At 35.9% G+C, this 23,107-nt stretch overlaps 1 protein-coding gene across 4 annotated transcripts in view; it reads left to right on the plus strand.

Annotated features, from left to right (window-relative positions):
* Nucleotides 1-520: 520 nt before the first annotated feature.
* LOC149802748 (solute carrier family 15 member 4-like) overlaps nt 521-23,107 on the plus strand; it is a 43,027-nt gene continuing 20,440 nt past the window's right edge. Inside the window, exons 1-8 of one of the 4 annotated variants that reach the window (XM_089952163.1) lie at nt 521-637; nt 3,346-3,681; nt 5,128-5,229; nt 5,841-5,893; nt 11,839-11,978; nt 13,558-13,736; nt 15,166-15,335; nt 15,738-15,912. In XM_089952163.1, the coding sequence (XP_089808289.1) occupies nt 3,387-3,681; nt 5,128-5,229; nt 5,841-5,893; nt 11,839-11,978; nt 13,558-13,736; nt 15,166-15,335; nt 15,738-15,912 (1,114 nt within the window). In that variant the 5' untranslated portion in view covers nt 521-637; nt 3,346-3,386. Of the gene's footprint in view, nt 2,975-3,012; nt 3,682-5,127; nt 5,230-5,840; nt 5,894-11,838; nt 11,979-13,557; nt 13,737-15,165; nt 15,336-15,737; nt 15,913-23,107 lie in introns of those variants that run through there. The other 3 variants (XM_089952167.1, XM_089952165.1, XM_089952166.1) reach the window with 3 other exon arrangements.

Genomic DNA, 23,107 nt, shown 5'->3' on the forward strand with positions numbered 1-23,107 from the left:
GAAATTCGATATCACTATTATTATAACTTTTAGCCCTTTCTTTACAATCAGAGCTCCATCCCTGTCTCACCTGTGATGAATTGTGCATTCCAATAGCCACCATTCAAGGTAATTAATTACTAGTATTGGTGACAATTTCCGTACACTTTAGGTGTAAATAATCAAGTATGAGTCATCCCGATGTTTCTACACCGAACTGTCACATGGCAGTTTACATGAGCATGTAGATTATATCAAATGCTGCATCAGTTTAACAAACTTCGTACGCCTGCAACACATCACTCAAGCCATGTATATTGTTACATGAACTATGTCGATAACACTAGGTTTCGTAGAGATAACACATTGAAGCTGAATAGGTCAGGAATATGTGTTATAACATCTATTGAACATTCCAGGTAATGAAACGATAAACAGTAACAATGCAAACTCTTATACACGGGCATATGACCTACTGGAGAAGAGATAACAAATTTTATATTGACAGGTACATGCCCCCATGTTGACTTAAATCAATATACTTGACTTCCGTATCATTCGTTTTGCTCGGGTTTGAAACTAGAGACACACAAGTTGCAAACAGCAAACAGCTAAGTATTTTATTTTCTTTAAGTAGGCCTGCTCAACTGTTAGTAAGGTAAGATTTTAAACGCTGTATATAACCTTTTCTTTAAACATGCAACCAACTGTCGTTGGAAATTTCGTTAATTGTGTTTGGAAAAAAACGATGTACCAAATATATTGAACATGTGATTACAATAAGGCAGAGTTGTGTGGGATAAGTGGTAATGGCATATCATCGTAGCATATACGTTTAGTCTTAGAGACTGACTTGCATGGTAAGCCTACAAGCGTACTTGCCTAGACCAACTTGCGTGGCGCAATTGTACTTTCTTAATCTTCTCTCGCCAGTAGTAATATCCGGCGCTTTAGCTAGTGACATTTATATAGGCACCAGTATGTTTACATCTTACTCTCTCCTCGAACGGGAGTGGTTTTCTTAGAAATGCCCACAGGTTTGACATGGAGGGGATCTTGATACACGTTTATATGGTATTCACCTCAGGTGGGTTTTACATTGTGTCGTAAGAAATGCCATTATAAAAATATTCATAGGATCAACATGCGGGGACATTTGGGCCATATTTGCAAAATATTATATTGAAATTTTGTTGACACGCACTTAACTACCCAGTGCATGGTTTTTCGTTACAGACCAACTCGTTACTCTACTATCCATCACTCTCCTTTTGAAATACAATCCAGTGCTCACCAGACTATCCAGGACTCGCCTTTTGATATAAAATCAACACACACCAGATTTTCGCGAACCCACTTTTGATTACAATCCAACACACTTCTCTACAATCCAACGAAAATTATAGGAGAGGCACACGCTATGTTTAAATACATGTAAATATATTATCAGACTAAGGCAGGTGTGTTATAGGCAAACTATACCCTCATAGAAACATACTATATAATCACACATAAGAGATGGGGCAAGATGTTTTAAGTTTTAGTTGTAATCATAGACATACACAAATAAACAAACATACAAAATTTGGTAATGATTGAAGTTGACAACGTTCTGGAGTACGATTATTTTTCCAATAATTTAGTACATTGACATTTCGCTACCTTATGGGCAGAGACAGTAGATAGCCATAATGTTCACAAACCACTTCATGTTTACCTTTATCCTGACTGATTGGCTATTTTAATCACATATTGCGAGCATAGTGCACACGCAATAGCAAAATCGTTTTGAATCGCTTCATTACTTGAATATTCTTTCACAATAATACAGATAAACATTAATTTCAACATATTTACGTACTAAAGCTAGCAAGGGATTGAACTTAAATGTCCCTTAACACGCCGTTTCGTACTGATGGGCCTAGCTACAAGACGTACTAAACCGCTACCAGGACGTTTCGCTACATTATATATTAAAGCATGTACTGGTTGAAATTAAAACAGACCGTTTAGCACTGACTGACATATCCATACGAATTAACTCCTTAGGTACGGTAAACATAGTGGACACATGAAATATTGTTGAATGAATGCATTAATATTTGAGTTTGGTCATATTTAAGATGTGTCATGTTGCGGCGCATGCGTTGAGATGACAAAAAGAAATTTCCTTCCACCTCAAAACAAAACGTGGAGCAAAACAACTTTTACTTGTCTCTGTCACCGTATTAAATCCATTGATCCAAATCAAAACCATAGATCGTTTGCTTTTTATTTCGACAATGGGAATCGTCTATTCTGAGTGGCTCCCCGTCACCGATACAAGATGACGATTTTCAAACCATACGTAGAGTTTGTCTGTCAAAATTAAAATGCACGTTTTAAAGAATAGACGAGATTAACCCCTTAAATATCAACCAGTATTAGTACAAGTTTGGGACTTATTTATCGGACTACTTTATGGACCATCGCTTTCTAAGGACGAAAATCGAAATAAAGTCTTTTTCCTAATGTTGCCTGTGAAGGGATGAAATCTCTGGACATATGGTTGCTAAACTGACAGACAAACCAACCACCTAGAGAGAAAGTGAGAGATTGGGGGTACAAGAATCATATCATTGTTAATAATGCTAAGTAAAAAATAATAAAGACTTAAATCAAATGTAAATATAAATGTTTAACACTTTTTTCGAATTACCTTTACTGATTCTTCATTTCGCCCGTGATTGAATCGCCATGCGCTTAATGTTTGAAAGGCATGACCGTAGATGTTTATAGTGTTCTAATTTCTTAAATTAAACCACTTTTTATGTTTAAAACATAAGTGGATCTTTTATTAATTTAATCAATATGAATGAAGCCAGAAGCTAATAAAAAAGAAATTATTAATTTTCAGAAAAGACTGTGCATTGCAATATTAGTTTGTAAAGCTAAATATTTAGAGGACACATTGGGCAGGGTTGTGAAGGGACATATCAGACCGTTGGAAAGAAAAGTATGTATATGTTTTATGAGATAAATAAATTGTATGTAAAATATGCACGCTGTATGTTTCGTATGCTACTAATTGTATGAAAGATACGGGGCATCATCAAATTTGATGTCATTGTCTATTTAGTTAAGAATAAAAAATAGAGTTTAGTACAACCAACTCCAACATGTATTAAAAACTAGTCCACAGTCTATATATTCATTGAAACTCAACGATGCACTATCTGCTAAAATTATAAGATACTACAAAATTTATGACCCCTATAAAACAAAATGTTCTACCGATTTATGTTTGTCAACATAATGTAACTATACAGTAATATCCGCTATGTAGCTGATAAGAGCATGTATCTATGTGTAATATCCGTTATATAGGAATTATTTGCAGGAAGTAGAAAGCGACAGAAGTGGCAACCATGGTAAAACCCACAGCAAGTACCCCACTCTTGTCGGGAGGCCCAGTCGGTACTTCACTGCCGTCCGTAACAGACTATGGAGGGACGATGAGAGGAAGTGAGTCCACAATCCAAGGCAGCGAGCAATTGGAGGCTCATAACCAACCATATAAAGTTTCTTTGGTTTTAATCTTCTTTATGGCATTTTGCGAGCGGATGGCCTTTTATAGTGTCCTCAGCAACCTGGTGCTTTTCTGCGTGTCCAAATTCAACTTCACGGATTTCAATGCATCTATAACAGTTTGGATTTTCTCAGGTATAGCAGACATCACTCTCCGACCGATTTTGAGCCAGTTATTGATTTGTTGAAATTTCTCTTGTCAGTATATTTGTACTTTTGCTGATATGCTGCGATCGGACAACTCCTTCTGACACTGTGTCAAAGCATCAAATTTGCTAAATTGTTCTGAGACATTGAGTAGATGGCAGCTAAGGCATCGAATCCTAAACAAAGCCATGGGTAGTCATGAGTTTTTCAGTGATGTACTAACTGTATGCTATATATGTTGCAATTAATGTGCTTCTTTATGCTTGTAGTGGCCTAAAATAAATAAAAAGGCGTGGTGAAACCCAACAAGCATTCAATTTTCTAAAATTTAAATTTATTTTCTAAATATAAAATCATGCAAACAGACAGAATTGAAAATAACATTCAATGTATTTATTCATAAAATTGTATCCAAAATTGTAGTATCAATTTTACATTAATAGGAAAGATATTCGGAATAAAAGTTATAATGTGTTTATTTGCTAACGTACTAGCACCACTGAAGATTCACAGTTCTAAATCCAAACTATTTTATTTGATGGTAATCCCGTGAGATTAGAATATCACTAGAGTCCTTGAAAGTGTTTCATCATCCAAAAGAATTATTTAAATGTTCAAACCCTTACACAATTGCACAATCCTTAAGCAAGTGTCTCTTTCAGAAGAAATACTTTCCATTCTTCATGTCCAACAAAGATATTATGAATAAATCACGATTTCCCCTCGCGACTCGTGGAAAAGCTACATATAAATGAATAATCCTAATATGGTGCTTTTATTCTGTTTTATAGTTTTTGTGTACGTAAAAGATCAACAAAATCTGAGCCCCTAAAAAGGATCTGGAACATTTAATGGTCATGTTCTCATCATTTCAAATTATTAGGCGAATCAATAACTATGGCATGTATGATATCTCCTCAGAACAAATGCAGTCCTAATATCATGTGATGTTTTTGTGACCTCCATTGAAAATAACGCGTAACGTACTGGACCGAAATAGTTGTTGACTTAACCTTGCCAATAGGCCTTGATTAATGAATGAAGTGTAGTATGTATTTTACATGTACTTTTGCTATAAAACAAGTCAGTCACTGAACTTAAATAATTAAAATATTAACGTCATAAATCCAACGATTTAAATAAATCTATACTATACATTTGATATCTGCCCCTTTCCGCAGAATTTCGCAATCAAGACACGTGCATTTCTACAAAGAAATCAGAAGGTGTTTATACTATTCCAATTTAGCATAAAGTCAGAAGCAAGACACTTATATTTCTTCATTCAGACTATAAACCAGTACCTTGGTTAACTATTCATTACTTAATAAATGCAAAAAGAAAGAAGAAAACATATTTGTGTCTTTGTCTACTAATGAAATTGACATCTCAAACGCTTTTCATATATGCAAAGCACTTAAATTTAACTTTCAGGAACAGCTTTTATGATTACTCCCTTGATCGGAGGCTACATTGCTGACTCCTTGTGCGGACGGTATAATACTATTCTTGGATCTGGATTTATATTCTTCATAGGTGACTATGATTTTAGTTATATCAACGAGTAACCTAGTAATAATGTTTTAGGCGAAATAAATGCATGTCTTCGCTGATATCAATTAAATCAATTTAAAATGACTTCTTTTAAAACTTAGTACTTGATACCTGACTCAAAAATAGACCTCTGAGCAGGAAGTTTTACTTGATTTTGGAACCTTGTTTTGATCACTACTTTGACTATTTGCTCCTAAAGTATAGTGTGGTTACTAACCCCTACATTTATATTCCATCTGAATAACTATTTAAATATTTATTCAAGCCGTACGTTCTCAAGTTGGAGTTTGCATCTGAAGCAAATATGTATGTGTGTGAAAATCAGACTTAATTTGTTGTTGTTGTTGTTCTAGGGTTAACGCCATTTTTCAGCATAACATAGGCTGTACATGGCGGCCAGTATAACTGGTGGAGGAAGAACCCTGGAAAACCCAGGGAAGAACCACCGACCCACGAGAAGCTACTTGGCAGGCAGACTTAATTTAATAACCTCTGTAAAGATTAATATGTATCTACTTTAGCATACGTAAGTAAATAGGTACAATTGAATGGGATCTTAGAATCACATTTTAATGTATCTTCTTACTTTAAAGGAAAAAGTATTCTGTTCTCCTCCTCTGGTGACTGGTTTGGAAACGACAGAGAGGTAAGGAGAGAGAGAGAGATAGAGACGGGGGGGGGGGAGCGGGAGTGGCGAGGTTAATGCAAATTTTCATATACATTTTAAATACGTGTGACCAAATGGAAAATTCTTGGAATAATTTAATGACTCACTAAAGAAAACCAGCAACATTTCTCAAAATCTTGTTTTGCCTAGCAAATTAGTATGCCCGAAGAACAATATAGTATTATGACAGATTCTAAGAAATCGTACAACGAAAAATAATAAATTAAAAACATTTGTTATACGAGATGTATATATATATATATATATATATATATATATATATATATATATATATATATATATATATATATATATATATATATATATACATATATATACATACATATATATATATATATATATATATATATATATATATATATATATATATATATATATATATATATATATATATATATATATATATATATCTGTGTGTGTGTGTGTGTAATATAATGTTTTTCATGTCATGGAATCTTTGATTTTAATATTACGCAAATAACACCATTAATCAATTGTGAGGAAGCATGTAAATCAATAGACTAAGTACTGCTAATACTCACAAAACCTACGGATTATGTAATGATTGAAATAAAACTGGTGCCAGATCAAATAGATACATAATAAATATTGATTTTGAAGTAGTTAAATGTTAGCGTAACAATGCTATTATTGAAGGCATTATGAAATTACTATACCAGTCAGACCAAGGTGATAAGCGTACTTTTTTTAAGCAGAGCAAAAGGACAAGTCCGGTGAAAAGTTGAACGCTGCGGAGCAAACAAAAAGAAATAAATAGAAATTTGTGAAAAATATATAATTATAAAATTCTACAAATAGAGATAATGTCTATTTGTTTATAAGTATGGACGACTGTACAGTGTAGTGAAATCTATTTGTGTTTCGGAATAAAACTATTATAAGAGAATTAAGTTACTAGTTCAGCGAGATGTTTAAAACAGTGAGGTTTGAAGAATGAACAAATTACGTATTTGATAAAAGGAAAAACAAAAATCTGTATTCAGCAAGACTTAAAGTGCAACTTGAAGATCTAAACTGTCCATCAACGATAATTCAAAATAGACATGCATAGTGCTTCTATTCAACAATATTTTTTGTTGAAACAATATATGCAATTCTGTACTTGATATATGCGTATCAGATTTAAAGATGAAAATTGACTAAGCTATTGATGGTGTATGTACCTTTCTGTATTTGAGTGACATGGTTTTGATAAAGGGCAGTATTATTATATATAAAAGCAGTTTCATCCAAACTTGTATGAACTTGCATTAAATCCTACCATCAAAATAAATGTAATAACTAACACTATTCTAAATTCTGATAAACAGTATGCGACAGTACAATAAAATGTTGACGAAGTCAAGACGAAACGAGTAGAGATTATGTAGGAAATATAATTAATACGAAGAAACTTCTAGTGTCAGATCTGCTAATGTGATCCGATACTCGGATTTTCAAATGATATATTCTAATTTAGGTGTATCAAGATAATAATAAACAATTAGTTGTTTATATTGTTACCAATGGTTCCAGGGGATACCAAGTTTATCCTTTGAGATAGTGTACTAATTTCTTATTCAGCTTGATTCTTTGTCTCACATTTTAATCAATGATGCAAGAAACAGACACTCCCATGCCAAGTTAAGTACAATAACATTTTGAGCAGGAAAGAAAGAGAAAGACCAGAAGTCTCAATCAACCTGTTTATTATACCCGGAATACCACAAGAGAACATTGGTTATGAATGTTGTCTGAGTTAAATAATTGCCAATATGTGTTACGCTCCTTTAAATTTTGTCAATGAATAACTCATCATTGTCCCCTGATATAGCAACAAATCCCCAATACCTGTCATACTCTTTTCTTTGAACTGTGGTTTCAGCCGTAATCTTTAATGTGACTTTGCTCTTAACATTTCAGATAGCTTTTCAGTATTTTCTCTAATGCTCCGCTCCATCTCTGTTATATGCCCATCTAATTGTGATTGTATCTCTCAACAGTTTAATGGTGTTCATGCAATAAACCTCATTGTTTAGATCAAGGGGTTTCATTTCAACATTTCTTTATTCTCTTTTGGGATATGCAACTTCTTCAGAAGGTGTATAGTCCCCAAATTATCTTTTCTCTTGTATGCTGAGTATCTATTTTACTGGAATTTACTTTCCCGACATTGAATATGTAATGATAACTCTCTGTTCATTTTGTTGTCTTTTCGTACCCGTTTGCCAGCGAGCTCTTTTTCCATTATCTCCATTATGTTTCCTCATGAAGTTGCATTGGCTGTCCTTTTATAACAGTGGATTGCAACTAATATATAGTTTCTTTTTTCATTTATAGGCACCATTAGTGTGCCTATTTGTGTCCAACCAAATGTCATTAACTAGCTTTCTCCAGGTTTGTCTGAGCACTATAAAACTAGTTGGTGATAGAACTGTTCAATTTCCTCACCATCTATTTTTACCCAATAGGCTATTTTGTAGATTTTAAAGTTGTTTTGCATTACAGTTGTATTTCAATTTGTTCATGTAATTATCTTCTTATGGGTCATGTTTGTTCAGATCGTGAACTTTGAGAAAAAACTTTAATTTAAATATCGCAGATAATCTCATTAGATAACTTGAAAATCAGTATGAATTAGAGTGCAAAAGTACATAATCAATCGTCTACGAAATTTGAATTGGTTGTAGCTATTCACATAGAACAAAGAAAGAAATATGGCTTGACATTGTGACTGAAGAAGATCTGTCAAACATGGATGATGCAAACATTAAAAGAACATACAATCTTTCTCAATGACAGTGGTCTTAAAATTTGTAAATTATTGTCAGATGTAATTTATAATGTGTCATCACCAGTTAGCTGATATTTAAGTCGATAATGTACACATTTTACATCATGAATTGTAAACTTTATGACATGTCTTCATACCAAATTAAATGCTATACTAATTTTGTCATTAAAATTGACTTGCTTTCACCTTCACTGAGTACTAAATAATTATATATGTATTAAATGTTAGCTTAATAACTCTGAAACATATCAGTTTATTAACGGGAAAAGTAATTAAGATAAAAATGGTATGCTAAATAAATATATACTGGTTGCTTTGTTATTATGTGTTTTTACCTCATACCAACATACCTATGGCAAGTCTCGTTTTAGGAGTGTCTGTGTACTAAGCTATAAGCCAATAATTAAAATATACTAACAAATGATGTCGAAAATCTTCGCTGTAACTAAGTTAGCAATCTAAAATGATTTAACTATTCAATTTTGCAATTGTATCACTTTATAAATGATATTTTATCCATATTTTGTATGTTTTAATGGCTATCATATATCTAGCATTTGACCAATGGAAACATCTATGTCAGATATCAAGTACTATTATGCTGTGTGTGATTTGATGTTGTCTCTTAGCGCATACAAAATGCAAATCCTTGCTGCCTGGAGGAATCTATTATTTTGAAAATTGTGCTCTCTATGTAGTATTCATTTATATGTTATCTGTGCTAATTCCTCATTTTGTTTTGTATTTTTGTGGTACATTGTGTTTCCTTTTCTAATTGTTTGAGATATGCATTATAGTAAGATTTTTAGTGGCAGCCTTTGTTGAATTTAGTTGTACCTTTCTCTTCCCTGTATTAAGAAAAAACATTGATATTCATGTATCTAGTATATAAAACAGAACTTGCACTAACATTTCTGTTGAATAAGTCATCATGCAAATAACTTGTTTACGACGTTGACAATATTATGATCTAAGTTGCAAGTAACCATGTAGAATAAGCGGAAGACTTGATAAACACAGTATTATATTTTAAGTTTAAATTGCGAGCCAAATAGACTTATTTAATAACAAATAGAGCAGTACACCTAAAAGATGTATACATACATCAAAATCAGTTGCCACTCCAAATGCTAATTAATGCCGTCTTCAACATCCAGTTGCAAATTAAATGTATCATCTTCTACAACTGTATGCGGAACGAAATAGAAGAAACACTGTATTTGTTATACATTGATACAAGTTTGTTTGCTTTTGACCGTCCAGGAAAGTTTATGTACGATCTTGAGCATTTGATGACTATTTATATGAGCTGTAAATATTATACCCTGTTATATGCTTACTCACCCTCCAAATTTGTTACGTAAAAGTTTTGATAAACTCTTAATTACATCATCCTTTTTGCTTATAATCATTATGAAAAGACACATTTTTCAGTGCTAAAGTTTGTATTCTTATTTCTTTTTAATTTGTCTTTTCCTAAAGTCTAATTGTTATGCGTGGAGGGCGTTTTATAGAATGAAATGGGGACATCTTCAAATGATGATCTTAGGTAGTGGTTCAATGTCATTAAACATTTGATACAAATCTTGACTATGCATCAGTTAACCATGTATTCATTTACAAGATTTAACAAATTAATTCGAACTCTTGTCGTACTGATTATGTTTAATTCACGTTTCTTCATGTTTTCTAATTACTTTGTTGATGGAAGACACATAAAATAAATCCATTTTTTTCCCCACTGGTTTTAGTATTGGCGCATTAGGTATAGAAGTATTATATTTGGTTTAACTGGACATATTTTAATATCATGTAACTGTTTTGTATATGTTTATATGTGATCTTGTCCATTTAACCTCTACAGCAATTTTTCCGCAAAGTGACACCTTCATGTCTATAGAATCTACACGAGAAGATAGTAATATGTGGAATACACCACTGACCACCACCAGGGGAAACCACGTTGTACAGTAGATCTTACTTTATGACCAGTTTCAACATTTGTACTGCGCTAGCTACGAATTCTCTTTGGCCCATTGGACATGACATTTACGATTTTTGTTGGTATTGTTAATACAACGCCTCGTGCATTAGTTCCACATGATTCGAGGTCCTCCAAAGGGTCCTTCTGACTTCCTAGTGTGCTTTATTGCGTTCACATGACTGTGCATCACTTGTTTTAACGTATATATTTTGTGTTTTACCTTTTGTTGGCTCTCGTGTAAATCCCACACAATACAAATTCCCTTATGAAATCCTTTTGACTTCCTAGTGGCATTTATTTATATGCTCATATTAGCTTTGTTACACGGATGGACATTCTGCGTGCATCTTATATCGCTTTTAATATTCAGAGCTTTTTTCCTCATTTTGAAGATAAAGCGTATGTGTTATATAATATATCTATCCTTATAGAATATTGTGGTTCTCAAATAATGAAACTGGAAACAGATAACCCATGAGAAGAGATACCATTAGAACAAGCGACATCCTTTCGAACAGAAGTAAAATATATATATATATATATATATATATATATATATATATATATATATATATATATATATATATATATATATATATATATATATATATATATATATATATATATATTTGACCAGAACGGTATTCACAAATGGTTTACCAGCATACCAGAGATATTTCATTACTGGTTCATATCAAGGCAGTGCGGTTTCCGTAATTGTCTTCAATGACTCATGTTTCTAGCAAGACTTTAACTTGTGTTCATACCCTCAAATCTGACTACTCCATTAATGTTTTTCAGGACTCGAGATCTGGCTTCTATGCATCATGTCAAAATGTTCCTTCTCCTGACAGTGATAATTTCAATGACCAACGTAAGATATTGTCACGATTATGTTTGGCTGAAACGGAAAACAAATAAAAACAAACGGTAGCTAATTTGTACTTCGATCGTCAGTCTTTACTATTGTGTCTTCAAACCCCAAATTCGACTAAGTCGTCGAAGGTGTGAACAAACTTAATATCGGTAAAAGCGAATACGAAATTAATTCATGAACTCGAGTGACCCATACCACTTTTCTTTATTAATATTTAATACGCAAAAACAGCTGTATTTTATTTTCAGTCTGTGAGAGAAGCATTATTTATTACTAGCATCGCCGTGATAGCCATTGGGTCAGGTGGGATGCAGGCAAATATTGGCCCCTTTGGAGCACAGCAAGTCGCCCACAAGGGTCTGAGAACGGTTCAAACTTTCTATCATTGGTGAGAAATTTATTTCCATTTCGGCCAATGAACCCTTTTGTGAACACCATTGTTGCAAACCCAAGTGAAAAATAGGCACTTGCTTTATCATGAATTTGCATGATATTTTTTATGTACTAAATGCGTTAATATAACCTCCAAATGATAAATCAAATTGTGTATTTTATCTGACTTCTCTTTTCAGTCAAACTAACTTCAAAGTTTATCAAATCCTTAAGGTAAATATGAATGTAATATCCTATTCATCGCATGACCTATAAATAACTAAGCTCAGGTAGAATGCTTTTAAAATTAGTTATAGCAGATCAGCCTAGTCAGCATTTATAATTGTATCATCTATAGTAAAAGTCACACAGGTCATGTATGCATTCAACATCGATTATTTCAGCAATTAGTGTCATTGTTAAGAATTTGATTCCACGTATATTTAAATGGCAATTGTTCACTTTATTTGGATCCTCGTTCATCTGTATCCCTTTGGAAGGTCATTATTTACACGCTCCAAGAAATACCCACATCAAAGTCAATGTTAAGATAGGTAGACACTTTTGGACGAGATGAACCTACAGGTGTGAGCCAGTACGATCCGGATTAAATGTCGCGCACTGTGATGTCAACATGAAAGCTGCAATGCTGATAAACATATACATACTACACTATATTGTAAAGATCAGATCCTGGTCAAAATAAATTCCCACAGACTGACCTAAACCGGGAATGAATTGTTAGCTTACAATGTCCCTGTATATAAATATTCTCTCACTGACCAAAGACGCAACAGATTGTTCTGGAAACCTAATAATCCTAACAGAAATATCCATGACTTCGAAAACATCTTTAGGCATTGAACTCAAGTTCTAGGAAATATCTTGCTTACAAACTGTGGTAATGATTAAATGTCAGGTTAGCAAACCATCCACAACCCTCAAGCACGGAGAGAAGTCTAGCACAAAATATAAATTAAATATGCATAAGACTGCATTGCCATAAAAATGAACTATAATGTTGGAGAATGCATTATTTTCATATGTAATAGTAGTTTTGATGTTATGACCGGTATATTTAAAGGTGCACTCATGGATTTATTTATCTACGCAGAGGTTTCATCTTTTATTGGCTTTGAGAATTCTGCTTTCTCTGAAACGCGTTATAGTGCAACTATTTTAGTTGCTACAGTACTTACGAGTTACACATTGAACTTGCACAGCCGATGCTATCCTCAGTACCTATTGATGGTATTTGCAATGGCGGAAACTTAACACCTTTTATAACTGCAATTATGTCATGTCATGTACAATTAAGAAATTGACAATGAATACGCATAACTTAGCCTACTTTTTCGGGCTCAAATGCTAATTGTGCAAGACAATTTATAATCTACGTGTGTTACACACACATACGTACACACACGCATACGCACACACGCACATAGTGTGCGTGGAATGTATATGTTACGGGTGACAAAACGTTTATTGCCTATGCCTTCTGTCGCTTACTCCACTTTGTGTATACAGTATACCTATTCCTATGTAGACATATGAATATAGTCAGAAGCAGTTTAATTTAAATATATGTTTAGGTTATACTGGATCATGAACCTGGGGTCAATCATGGCAAGTACCGTGGTTGTCTACATTCAAAACACCGGAACAAAGGAAGGTTTTTGGCATGGCTATCTCCTATCCCTTTTGATGCTGCTTGTTGGACTAGTCGCATTCGGGTGTGGAAGGAGAATGTACAAGCACAGGATGCCCTCTGGTAAGTTATGCATTAGTTGGATATATATTCACGTTGATGATTAAATAAATAGACGACGGTCAATATGAAGTTAAATAATTGCGAATTTACATTTCTGGTGTTAGTTTGGTACCAGCTATGTTTATCACCGAACATTATTAGTGTCAAAGCAAGTTGATTTGACGGGTATTATCTTACCAGAGATCTCCTTTCCGACAACACTCATAAAGTTTGTCCTTAAAAGTACAGAGTAGTTATATGGCTGAACAAACATAGCAGATAATGAGACAGACAAACAGACTGACAGACAGAGAGAGGGATGAGAATTTGTCAAACACAGGTTGTGACCACCCAGGTGATACTTATATCAAGAGTGAATGAAACTTACAGATAGATAAACAATCAAGACCTTACAGACAGAGGTTTGAGGAGGAGAATTTGTCATACACTAGCTGTAACCATCTAGGAGATACTTAACTCAAGAGTAAATGGAACTTACAGATTGATGAACGTTGAAAACCTTACGTTTTAGATGTCAGTTTGGCCTGCTAGATAAAAACTGCATAACATTACATTTATTTGATAGTAAGTTGCTGTCTATAACAAAATTGAGGAAGCAACACGAATTGACAAGACGTTTAGCGAATGTATTCAGGAAACATTTGGAGCAAGAGACTCTTAAATAGGCTCAAAATCTCAAAATCAGAAGTGATACTAGGAGTTTGCATACACGCCTATGGAATTAAAATTGAACATCAAAGTAAATGAACGTTGTTCCAAAGGTTCTTTATTTTAATTAAGTTTCAACTAAACCAAAGTCTGGACTAACCTAAGCAAAAGACCAAGTATTTGTATATCAATTACCTGTATACCGTACGTAACGAGCATTATTACAATCGCGTAGAAGTACCAAGCAAAGCTAGGCAAATAAAATTATGAGAGCTTCTTTGAGGATTATTGCTCCAGGTCTAGTGTTATTGATGACGGTACTAGAATAATATTTTTTTTGTCAAACAAAGTTAGCTCAGATTAAAGACAATAATGGAAACATTTAGAATAGATATTTATTGTTTGTAAATTGTTTTTACATCTGGTCACTGTAATCACTTTGCAACTGAAACAGATAATTAGAATTGTACCTATGTATGACTTCAATGATAAAGCAGTTAAGGATGTTTTAAATATACGGTTTTGGAGTGTCATTGGTTTGTAAAATGCAAGGTGTCTCGCCGTCAAATTCACCCACCGGCAACAAATACGCACCCTTTAAATTAGATAGTTAAACAAGCTGTGAGAACCGCGAAACGTTTTACAGTGTTGCCATATTGTTAATGGATGAAACAAGCATCAGTGACGCAAATGCAGTAGATCAATCATGAATATGTTTGGAAGAAACTGTTTTGTTATGACCGAATCTATGGAAAGTTGAAAACCTCTTTTAAATTTACAGAAAGTGTTTTGAAAAAGGTCATCACTGATTGTTATAAACGCTGCAAGAGAAGACAGGACGAAATTGAAGAGAGAAGTTCAGATAATATCCTTCAGCAGGACGTTGCAACATTGCTCAAAATCCTTCCCATATATGGGTTCGTGGCAGTTTATTGGATAAGTAATTCACAGGTAGGCAATACAATTATATCGCGTAAAATCTTATGTCTATAAAGTAAGTGTATGGCACAAGTTAAATAAACATAGGATATTCTAACGAAATTTGCATATTCAAATACTACAAAATAAATCGTCTTCATTCATGTCAAGAGACTAATCCAGCAAGTGGTGTATTTGGTGATTCTACAAAGAATTATATTAAGTGCGTTGTTGTATGCATGGTACTATTTCTTGTGAGTCGCGTAAGAGTTTCAAGATATAAAAAGTAATATATAAATAGTGCATTACATTTACCTGATAGACAATAATGTATAAAATCTAGCAGTTTGATTTGAGATTCTCTGTAACATGAGATATTTGGAATAGTGTTAGATAATGCTTCCCAAAGTCTGCAAAATACGTTTTCTTTTGCAGAGTTCAACCTCTCTATTTCTTCAAAGTGTACGCTTAGATATAGGTAAGGTCCCTCCGGCGTTATTAACAACCTTCAACCCCGTCATGGTTGTTTTACTTATTCCGCTCATGGACTTATTCGTATATCCAAAGCTGATCAGATCCGGCAAAAATCCATCCATCTTTCAGCGAATAGGCAAGTAGATCATCCATTATTATCTTTTTCTGATCATTAGATCCCATACCTTTGAATTTACTAGCACAATGAGAATGACATGTAAACAGATCATTAATGTTATAGTGCATTAAGTGTATTAAAAAGGGTGTCAGTTATTGCTATTTCTTTTCCTAACGTATTTGCAAATGGTCATGCGGACGACAACCGAAGAATACGACAAAGATTGACTTTCGAGATTATGTTAGTGATATACGAGATTAGTTAACCTGAGATTACTAACTCTAGACACAAAGAGTCGTGATTATATCCATATTAGTAGTGAAGTGGGGCGATATAAGCTCAGTGGGAATTAGCATTAAAAAACACCCTGGGGGGATATAGCCTCAGTGGGAAATTTAACATTACGGAAACCCCTGGGGTGATATAGCCTCAAGGGAAATTAACATGAGAAAAAATCGTAGACCTGTTGAGCCTCAAGGGAATTTAACATAGGCAACAAAAAAAAATCTTGGGCCTGTTGAGCGTCATGGGGAAATGGAACAGGGTCGGGACCCTATTTTAATACGGTCCCGACCTGATGGGTCTATGGAAATGGAACAGGCGAAAAATGAAACAGGGAGGGTCTCTATTTTTTATTTTTTTAAAACAAAACAAAATAAAAAAGAGGTAGGCAATGAAAGTCAAGGTCTTTTCGAGCTACTGGAATAGCCCTGTAAAGGGCCTTTGGTTTTCTTCTTCTTCTAATTTCTTCTATTTCACCACCAGCTTCTTATTTTCTGTCCTACACTTTTTCTATTCTTTTCTTTCTTTTCTTCCTCCTTTTTCTTCTTTTTCTCTTCTTTCTGCTTCTCCTCCTCTTCTTTCTTCCTCTTCTCATTTTCTTCTTCCTTTTCAATTTTTTCGTTCCATGCTCTCATCCTTATCCTTTCCTCTTCATCCTCCTTCTCCTCCTTTATTTCTTTCAACAGATCACTGATGATTTCCTTTAGTTTTCTTAAATTGTTGATCTCCATCTTCACTCGATGGGGACTATAAGAATAGTGATCCTTGTTTAGGTTAACTAACATTTGCTCCATCATGCCCAAATTGTCCAGGACGTCTTGCAATTGTTTCGTTTTATCAAGGTGGTTCGAAGCTATCTTCTTTTTTATTCTTTGTAGAATGGTGCGAACGTCGAACGTTGTGGGTTCTTATACGAAAAGTGCGGACGTGAAGGAAAACATCCCCTAAGACAAATCTTATATTACCTAGATCATGTCAAATAACGCGCGGACGTGAAGGAAAACATCCCCTACTTTTCTGATCTCATATTATCTACTATTCACATACGTAAAGCAGAAATAAACAAACCCAAAATCTACTATCCACACACGCAAAGCATTAAAATGAAACTTAAATCTACTATCCACACAAACATACGTGATTGATTACAAAACCCAATAATCTACTATTCACACAAACGTACGTGAGCGCTTACAAACACATAATCATATACATGAACACATACAATCTTAACAGGAAAAGAGTGAGTGTTTATAAATACACTACTTCACACTGGCAAATCGATTACTATTTCTTTTCTAAAGGTTTGGGTAGCCCTGAAAAGGGCTGTTTGTTTTGAACTCCAGGGCACCTAGTTAATGATGGCACCTGCCAGGCCTGGCACCACACACACATCTTCTACTCCAATCTTTCCAGTTGACTCTTTTGACTGGGAGCGCAGAGGGAGGATAATTGGCTTCAGCACCCCAATCCTCTGTCTCTGGTATATTGTAAGTCATCCTCTCTCCTATTTTCTTTTCGTCCTGTTCCCTCTGTCTTCTCTCTTCCTCTTCCTTCTTTATCCATCCCTCTTCCACTATGGCCTCTGCAGCCAGCTCATTCACTATACGCCTGGCATATTCCAGGTGCATCTGGAGTTCTAGAAGCTTTACAATTATTGTATTCATTGTCTTGCTTTTAACAGGTCGACGATGGGTAGCCCAACTGACGATTAATTTCTTATTTATACTAAAAGCGCGGACGTGAAGGAAGACAAAACTTATATTACCTAGATCATGACCAAACAACGCGCGGACCTAAAAGAAACACTCACTCACTTTTTTTATACTACCCATCACTATTCTAAAAAAATTTCATTAAACCAATAATATACTATCCACATACTTAAATCTGTCAAATCAAACCCAAATCTACTATCCCCACTCTTCAAACAACAAAAAAAAACATTATCATAATCTGCTATTCACACAAACGTACGTGAGCGCTTACAATCACACACACACACACATTTTTTAACTAACAAAAACAATTCATGTGCTTATACACGCACTTCTATTTTTTAACTTATTATAGGCAATCGATTGTTATTTCTTTTCTAGAGATTGGGGTAGCCCTGAAAGGGCTGTTTTTTGTGTACGAAGTTGAAGCTAGGGCGAACTTTTATATTCTAAGAATGCGACGTCCTCTGACGATAGGCTCAGGTTGCTGCTGCTGCTGTTGTTGTTGCTGTTGCTGCTCTCTCTGCTGTTTCTGAAGTCTGTACTTCTCTGTCCATTCTTCTTTCTACCTGTTCATTTCTTCTCTGAAGAGCTCTTCTATCAGGTCTTCAGTGACTTTTAACATTCTCACATTCTCTATCTCTTCAGGCTTCGGTATCAGACTGTGTCTGACCCTATGCAAATTCACGTAGGCTTCGTTTAGCTTAGCTAGTCTGGAGCACATCTTCGTAGGAGGATGAGTCGACAATGGATGGTTAGACTGTAGACTACCGCGGTTTTAAAAAGTCAAAACGCGGACGTGAAGGAAAACATCCCTACACGGTTTTCGAGTCGGACCGTTCAATGAGTGTCATGAGAGGGATAGAGAGAAGTCAAAGAGCATGAATCAAGATTCCTATAGCCAAACAAACCACAAAGGCATTTTTTTTCAAAACACATTTTTTGTTATTCAAAATCACTTAACACTAACAAACAACTCTAACATTTATAACAATAATCAAACAATATAACATCAAACATTTTTTCAAATCACAAACATTTGTTTTCAACTAACACTTTATTTTGGACAGGGTTGACAACGTTGTGAATTAAATTGTGATTTCCACTGCTGGAAGTCATTAGGCCATTGATGGACACTACGTTTCCTAGCTTGAGACAAAAGACCAGTATCATGGTCACAAAACCATCGATCTACTTTCACATCGTTTCTAGAAGAAGAATGAGGATCAAAATGAGTTACTAAATGTTTTAAAGAATAGCCCAGACTGCGGTGATGCAGAAAATACACACAATATTGCCCACACACCAAGGAATCTGTGCCTTGTAATTTCACATTATTGAATCGGGTGGTCTGAGCATTTCTTCTCATAAAGTTTGTGATATCGTCTTCCAAAGGCGGCAATCCATACGAATCGAAATATTCCATAGATCCTTCTTGAGGAAAGTAGAAAGCTACCCAGTGGGTTCCTGGGAGATGACTGTCGTCCGTGTTGATCACATAAGCTTCATGGTCTTGAGATTTGCGATGAGGGAGTTCATCTTTAGCACAGACGACAGGATTCCAAGAAGACGTGTACGAGCTATGGTTCAAAAGGTAATAAAGTTCCCAGGTATCCATGTTTTTTCTTCTTCACAGGTAATAATAAGTGATCAATTCGATCCTGACTTTTTGCTTGAAAATGTCTGACAAATAACGGTTTCTGCGTTTCGTCTCCTCACTCTGATTCAGGAGAGCTTCGATACGATGGATCTCTTGAGTGGTTAATGGTGGACAAGAATGTTCACGCAAGTCTTTATACCACTGATGCAACACGACTTCGTCCGAGATGAGACTCCAAGCTTCGTCCAGATACTCGTCCAATTTTTCTTCTTGACTCAGCATCAGGCATTTATCGTGTTCAATTTGACTAGAATGATCGTTTTGACATCCATAACACTCTTTCTTGATCAATTCCGTAATTTTTTCGACCAAGTGTTTGGCAAAACAGGAGACTAAATGGGCTTCTTGTTCTGGCCATCTAGACTTCTTCATGATAACTTCTTCTTCCACAGTCTCCTCACATTTCATGTCTAAAGTTTTTCCACTAGGTAAAGAGGGATAACAGTCTTCCATGGTTTCTAATAGTTTAGAATGACTTCTCTCAAACTGTTGATTTCTATCGTATTGTCAAATTCTGCATACAGGATGACTTTCACCGTTTCATCAGGCTTTCGGTTTGCAAACTGAATTTCCACACGAATCTGACCGGATTTTATAGGGTGGAAATGTCCCTCGTCGCTGCCTTGGTCTGTAGTGAAATCGAAAGCCCACAAAGCATAGCCTCCTGCATAATCTTCGTACGATATGCCGTGACTGGTGTTGGTTCCTAACTGTCCGGTAGCTTCGTACAAGGACAAGTACGACCTCAAGTAATTCATCTTATTGGGAGAAAAGTCAGGTTCGAAAGGTCGGGTACACAAGGTCTTGCCATCGCGACTGACTTCGATGTTGGACACGCCAAAGTGTTGAAAGTAGAAAGGATTTTTATCGACAGCTCCGTTGAAGGCTGTATTCTCGGCGATACCAACGATCAAACGTTTGGGTAACTGTCCTTGGAACAGATGATCTTCGATCATGGATCGCTGACCCTTGGGAATGGTGAAGGTTTTCACTTCCACGCGTTGTATCGGATACTTGGCGGTCGTTCTGCTCCACGTGTGAGTGATGTCGTTTCCCACTTTAGGTAACACTTCCACACGTCGTACGTAGAGTCTGGCTTCTTGGCTTTTGGTTTTGTAATCGTCACTATCAGCCATTAAATGGAAAGCGGTACTGCTACGATTCAGTCTCAAGCGGACATCCACCCCGTTCAGCAAATACTTTTCTTGCAACCACATGTCCAAATGCAAACAACCAATCATTTCTAAACTCTTTCCATCTTTGATTTTGTTTTTTCGTTCTACAAATCCCTCATTGTGTTCTTTCTTTGTACCAGTTTCCAATTCTTCAAACTGACCCGCATCGTCAGCTTCCCATACCGCACAGGCATTGAGATGAGTGTTCTTGGCGTTTATTCCGTACGTCAAGAGATTTTCCAGGTAGGCGCGATAAGGCTAAGTATCCATGCTGCTAGTAACCAGTTTGTTATTCAAGTCCACTCCACTGAACAAGGAATCCATGAAATTGTTGACGGGAGCTACTGCTTCAGTATCTATATCACCTCCTGTCTTATCTAGAACTTTGACTTTCAGGTACAAGTAACTGCTATTCAGATCGATGTAATCTTCGGGCTGTCCTTTGATTTCAAACTCGATGGGAGCGGAATCGGTCAAAGAGGAGACGGGATGAAATTCCACCCACTGGGATTCTTGCATCGTCATCATGGTGGGTGGCATGGCAAACAGATTCAGTTCCGACTTGGAACAAGCATAAGACTCTCGGTGCATCATGTTTTCTCTTTCTCAATAATCGAAAACGTCTAAGTCTCGAACGGTTCTTCTTTTCTTTGTCTTTCTAGCTTAGACGTGTGAAGTCTGGTGAAAGGGTGTTTTCTTCGTCGTCTCTTTCTACCTTGTCCATGCTGTGGCGTCAGGGAAGTAGGAATGCCTGACTCGGTAGCGTGCAGGGCATTTATAGGTGTTTCTCGTCGGCCCAAAATGTCTTTACCCGTTTGCAGCAAGACAATTTTGCCTGCTCTCAAGAAGGCTTCTTTAGGGTTTTGTTTGTCGATGATGACATTTTGGAGAAATTCTTTGCCTTGCGTCAGTGCGGCATCTTTCACCGTGACTTTCCCTTTGGTGAATGGAATATTTTGTCCCAGATCTCCTTTTATAGCAATGTTGACACTGTCCAAATAAGACTTACTGACAGGCAAATAGTGAGGATATACAAATTCGTGGTGAACGTAATAAGTGTTTCCACCTTCCTGGTCACTGGTTGTGGCAGAATCCACTTTGAAAGGAATGACACGCAGTAACGGCACGGAGGTGTGTCCCACCACGTTATACTCCACCACATCGGAGTACACAAAGATCAAATTCAGTCCTTGGTTCAGTTCTACAAGGAATCGAAAAAACTTGTAAAATTCCGTATTGCTGTCGATCTTCGGTTTAAAATTTGGAGCCATTTTTGGTTCTCCACCTAAAATATCAAACAAGTCAAGATTAAAACTGATGGACAACGTTTGGGAATCGTGAAATTTCATCAGTAAGCGACGAGCCACTTTATGGTACTCCAGGGTGACACTTCTTTTGATTCTGTTCAGGACTTTGCCAAAGGCTAACTCGAACCTGTAAGTAATGGTATCCACCAAATGTTGACCACTAAAATAAAACCCTGACGGAATTTTCAAGGTGTAAATACTGAAGGGTAAATTGTTGGATGGTCTTGTGTCCGCTGAAAACCCGATTTCATTCATGGCTTGTTGCAATTGTTCGTTCTTGATTTCGACCTCAAAAGTGTTTTGCTTTTCAGTGATGCTTTGGATTTGTGTAGGGTGAATCATTTCTACTAAAGCCACTTCCCAATGGGCTTCGTGATCTAATTGGATGGCCTGAGGTAATTTGGCCGTGTAACAGCATAACGTGTTGTTGGGAAAGACCTCCATGGAACTGTCACTGGGTAAGGTTAAGTAAAATTGGTTTTGGTGACTCATAATTCCAGAGTTCTGTGACTGTCCGAGGGGTTACTAGACGTCAGATGAGTGTTTCCGCCCAAAATGGGGTTGTTGTTGATGTTGGAGTGGTGACTGACACTGGCACTGGACACAAGGTTCCCGTTGTTCCCGTTGGAAGAGAATTTCAGGGAAGGATTGGGAAGCAGGTAACCGATGCAACTGTTCAATAAAATGGTCCACAGTTGTTTGTCTCCTTCTTGCAAACTCAAATTGGCAATGGCTACCCCGATGACACAATACACCACGATGATTTGGCAGAAAAGACGATTTGCGTTTTAGGCACACGTTCTCCACACCACACCCACAAGGGTTCTTTTTGTAAATCTTGCAGAGAAGAACTGGGTGAAGGAGTGGTAGCAGCAGTAGCTGCGTCTGTGTGAAATGCATGATGGTCACTTCTTTTTATAATCGATGACTTGCGAAGCGTCGATCCAAGAATCAAAACTGGGTGGATATCCTTTCCAACGTAGTTTGACTTCTTTGACACGTCGTTTGCCCACTTTACGGGTTCTGCGTTCGAGAATGCTTTCGATGTCGTACACGTCGTCTTCTTTTTTG

Source organism: Sinohyriopsis cumingii, chromosome 3 (genome assembly GCF_028554795.1).
Source record: "Sinohyriopsis cumingii isolate HCF-2022 chromosome 3, ASM2855479v2, whole genome shotgun sequence".
In the NCBI taxonomy this organism is placed as follows: domain Eukaryota; kingdom Metazoa; phylum Mollusca; class Bivalvia; order Unionida; family Unionidae; genus Sinohyriopsis; species Sinohyriopsis cumingii.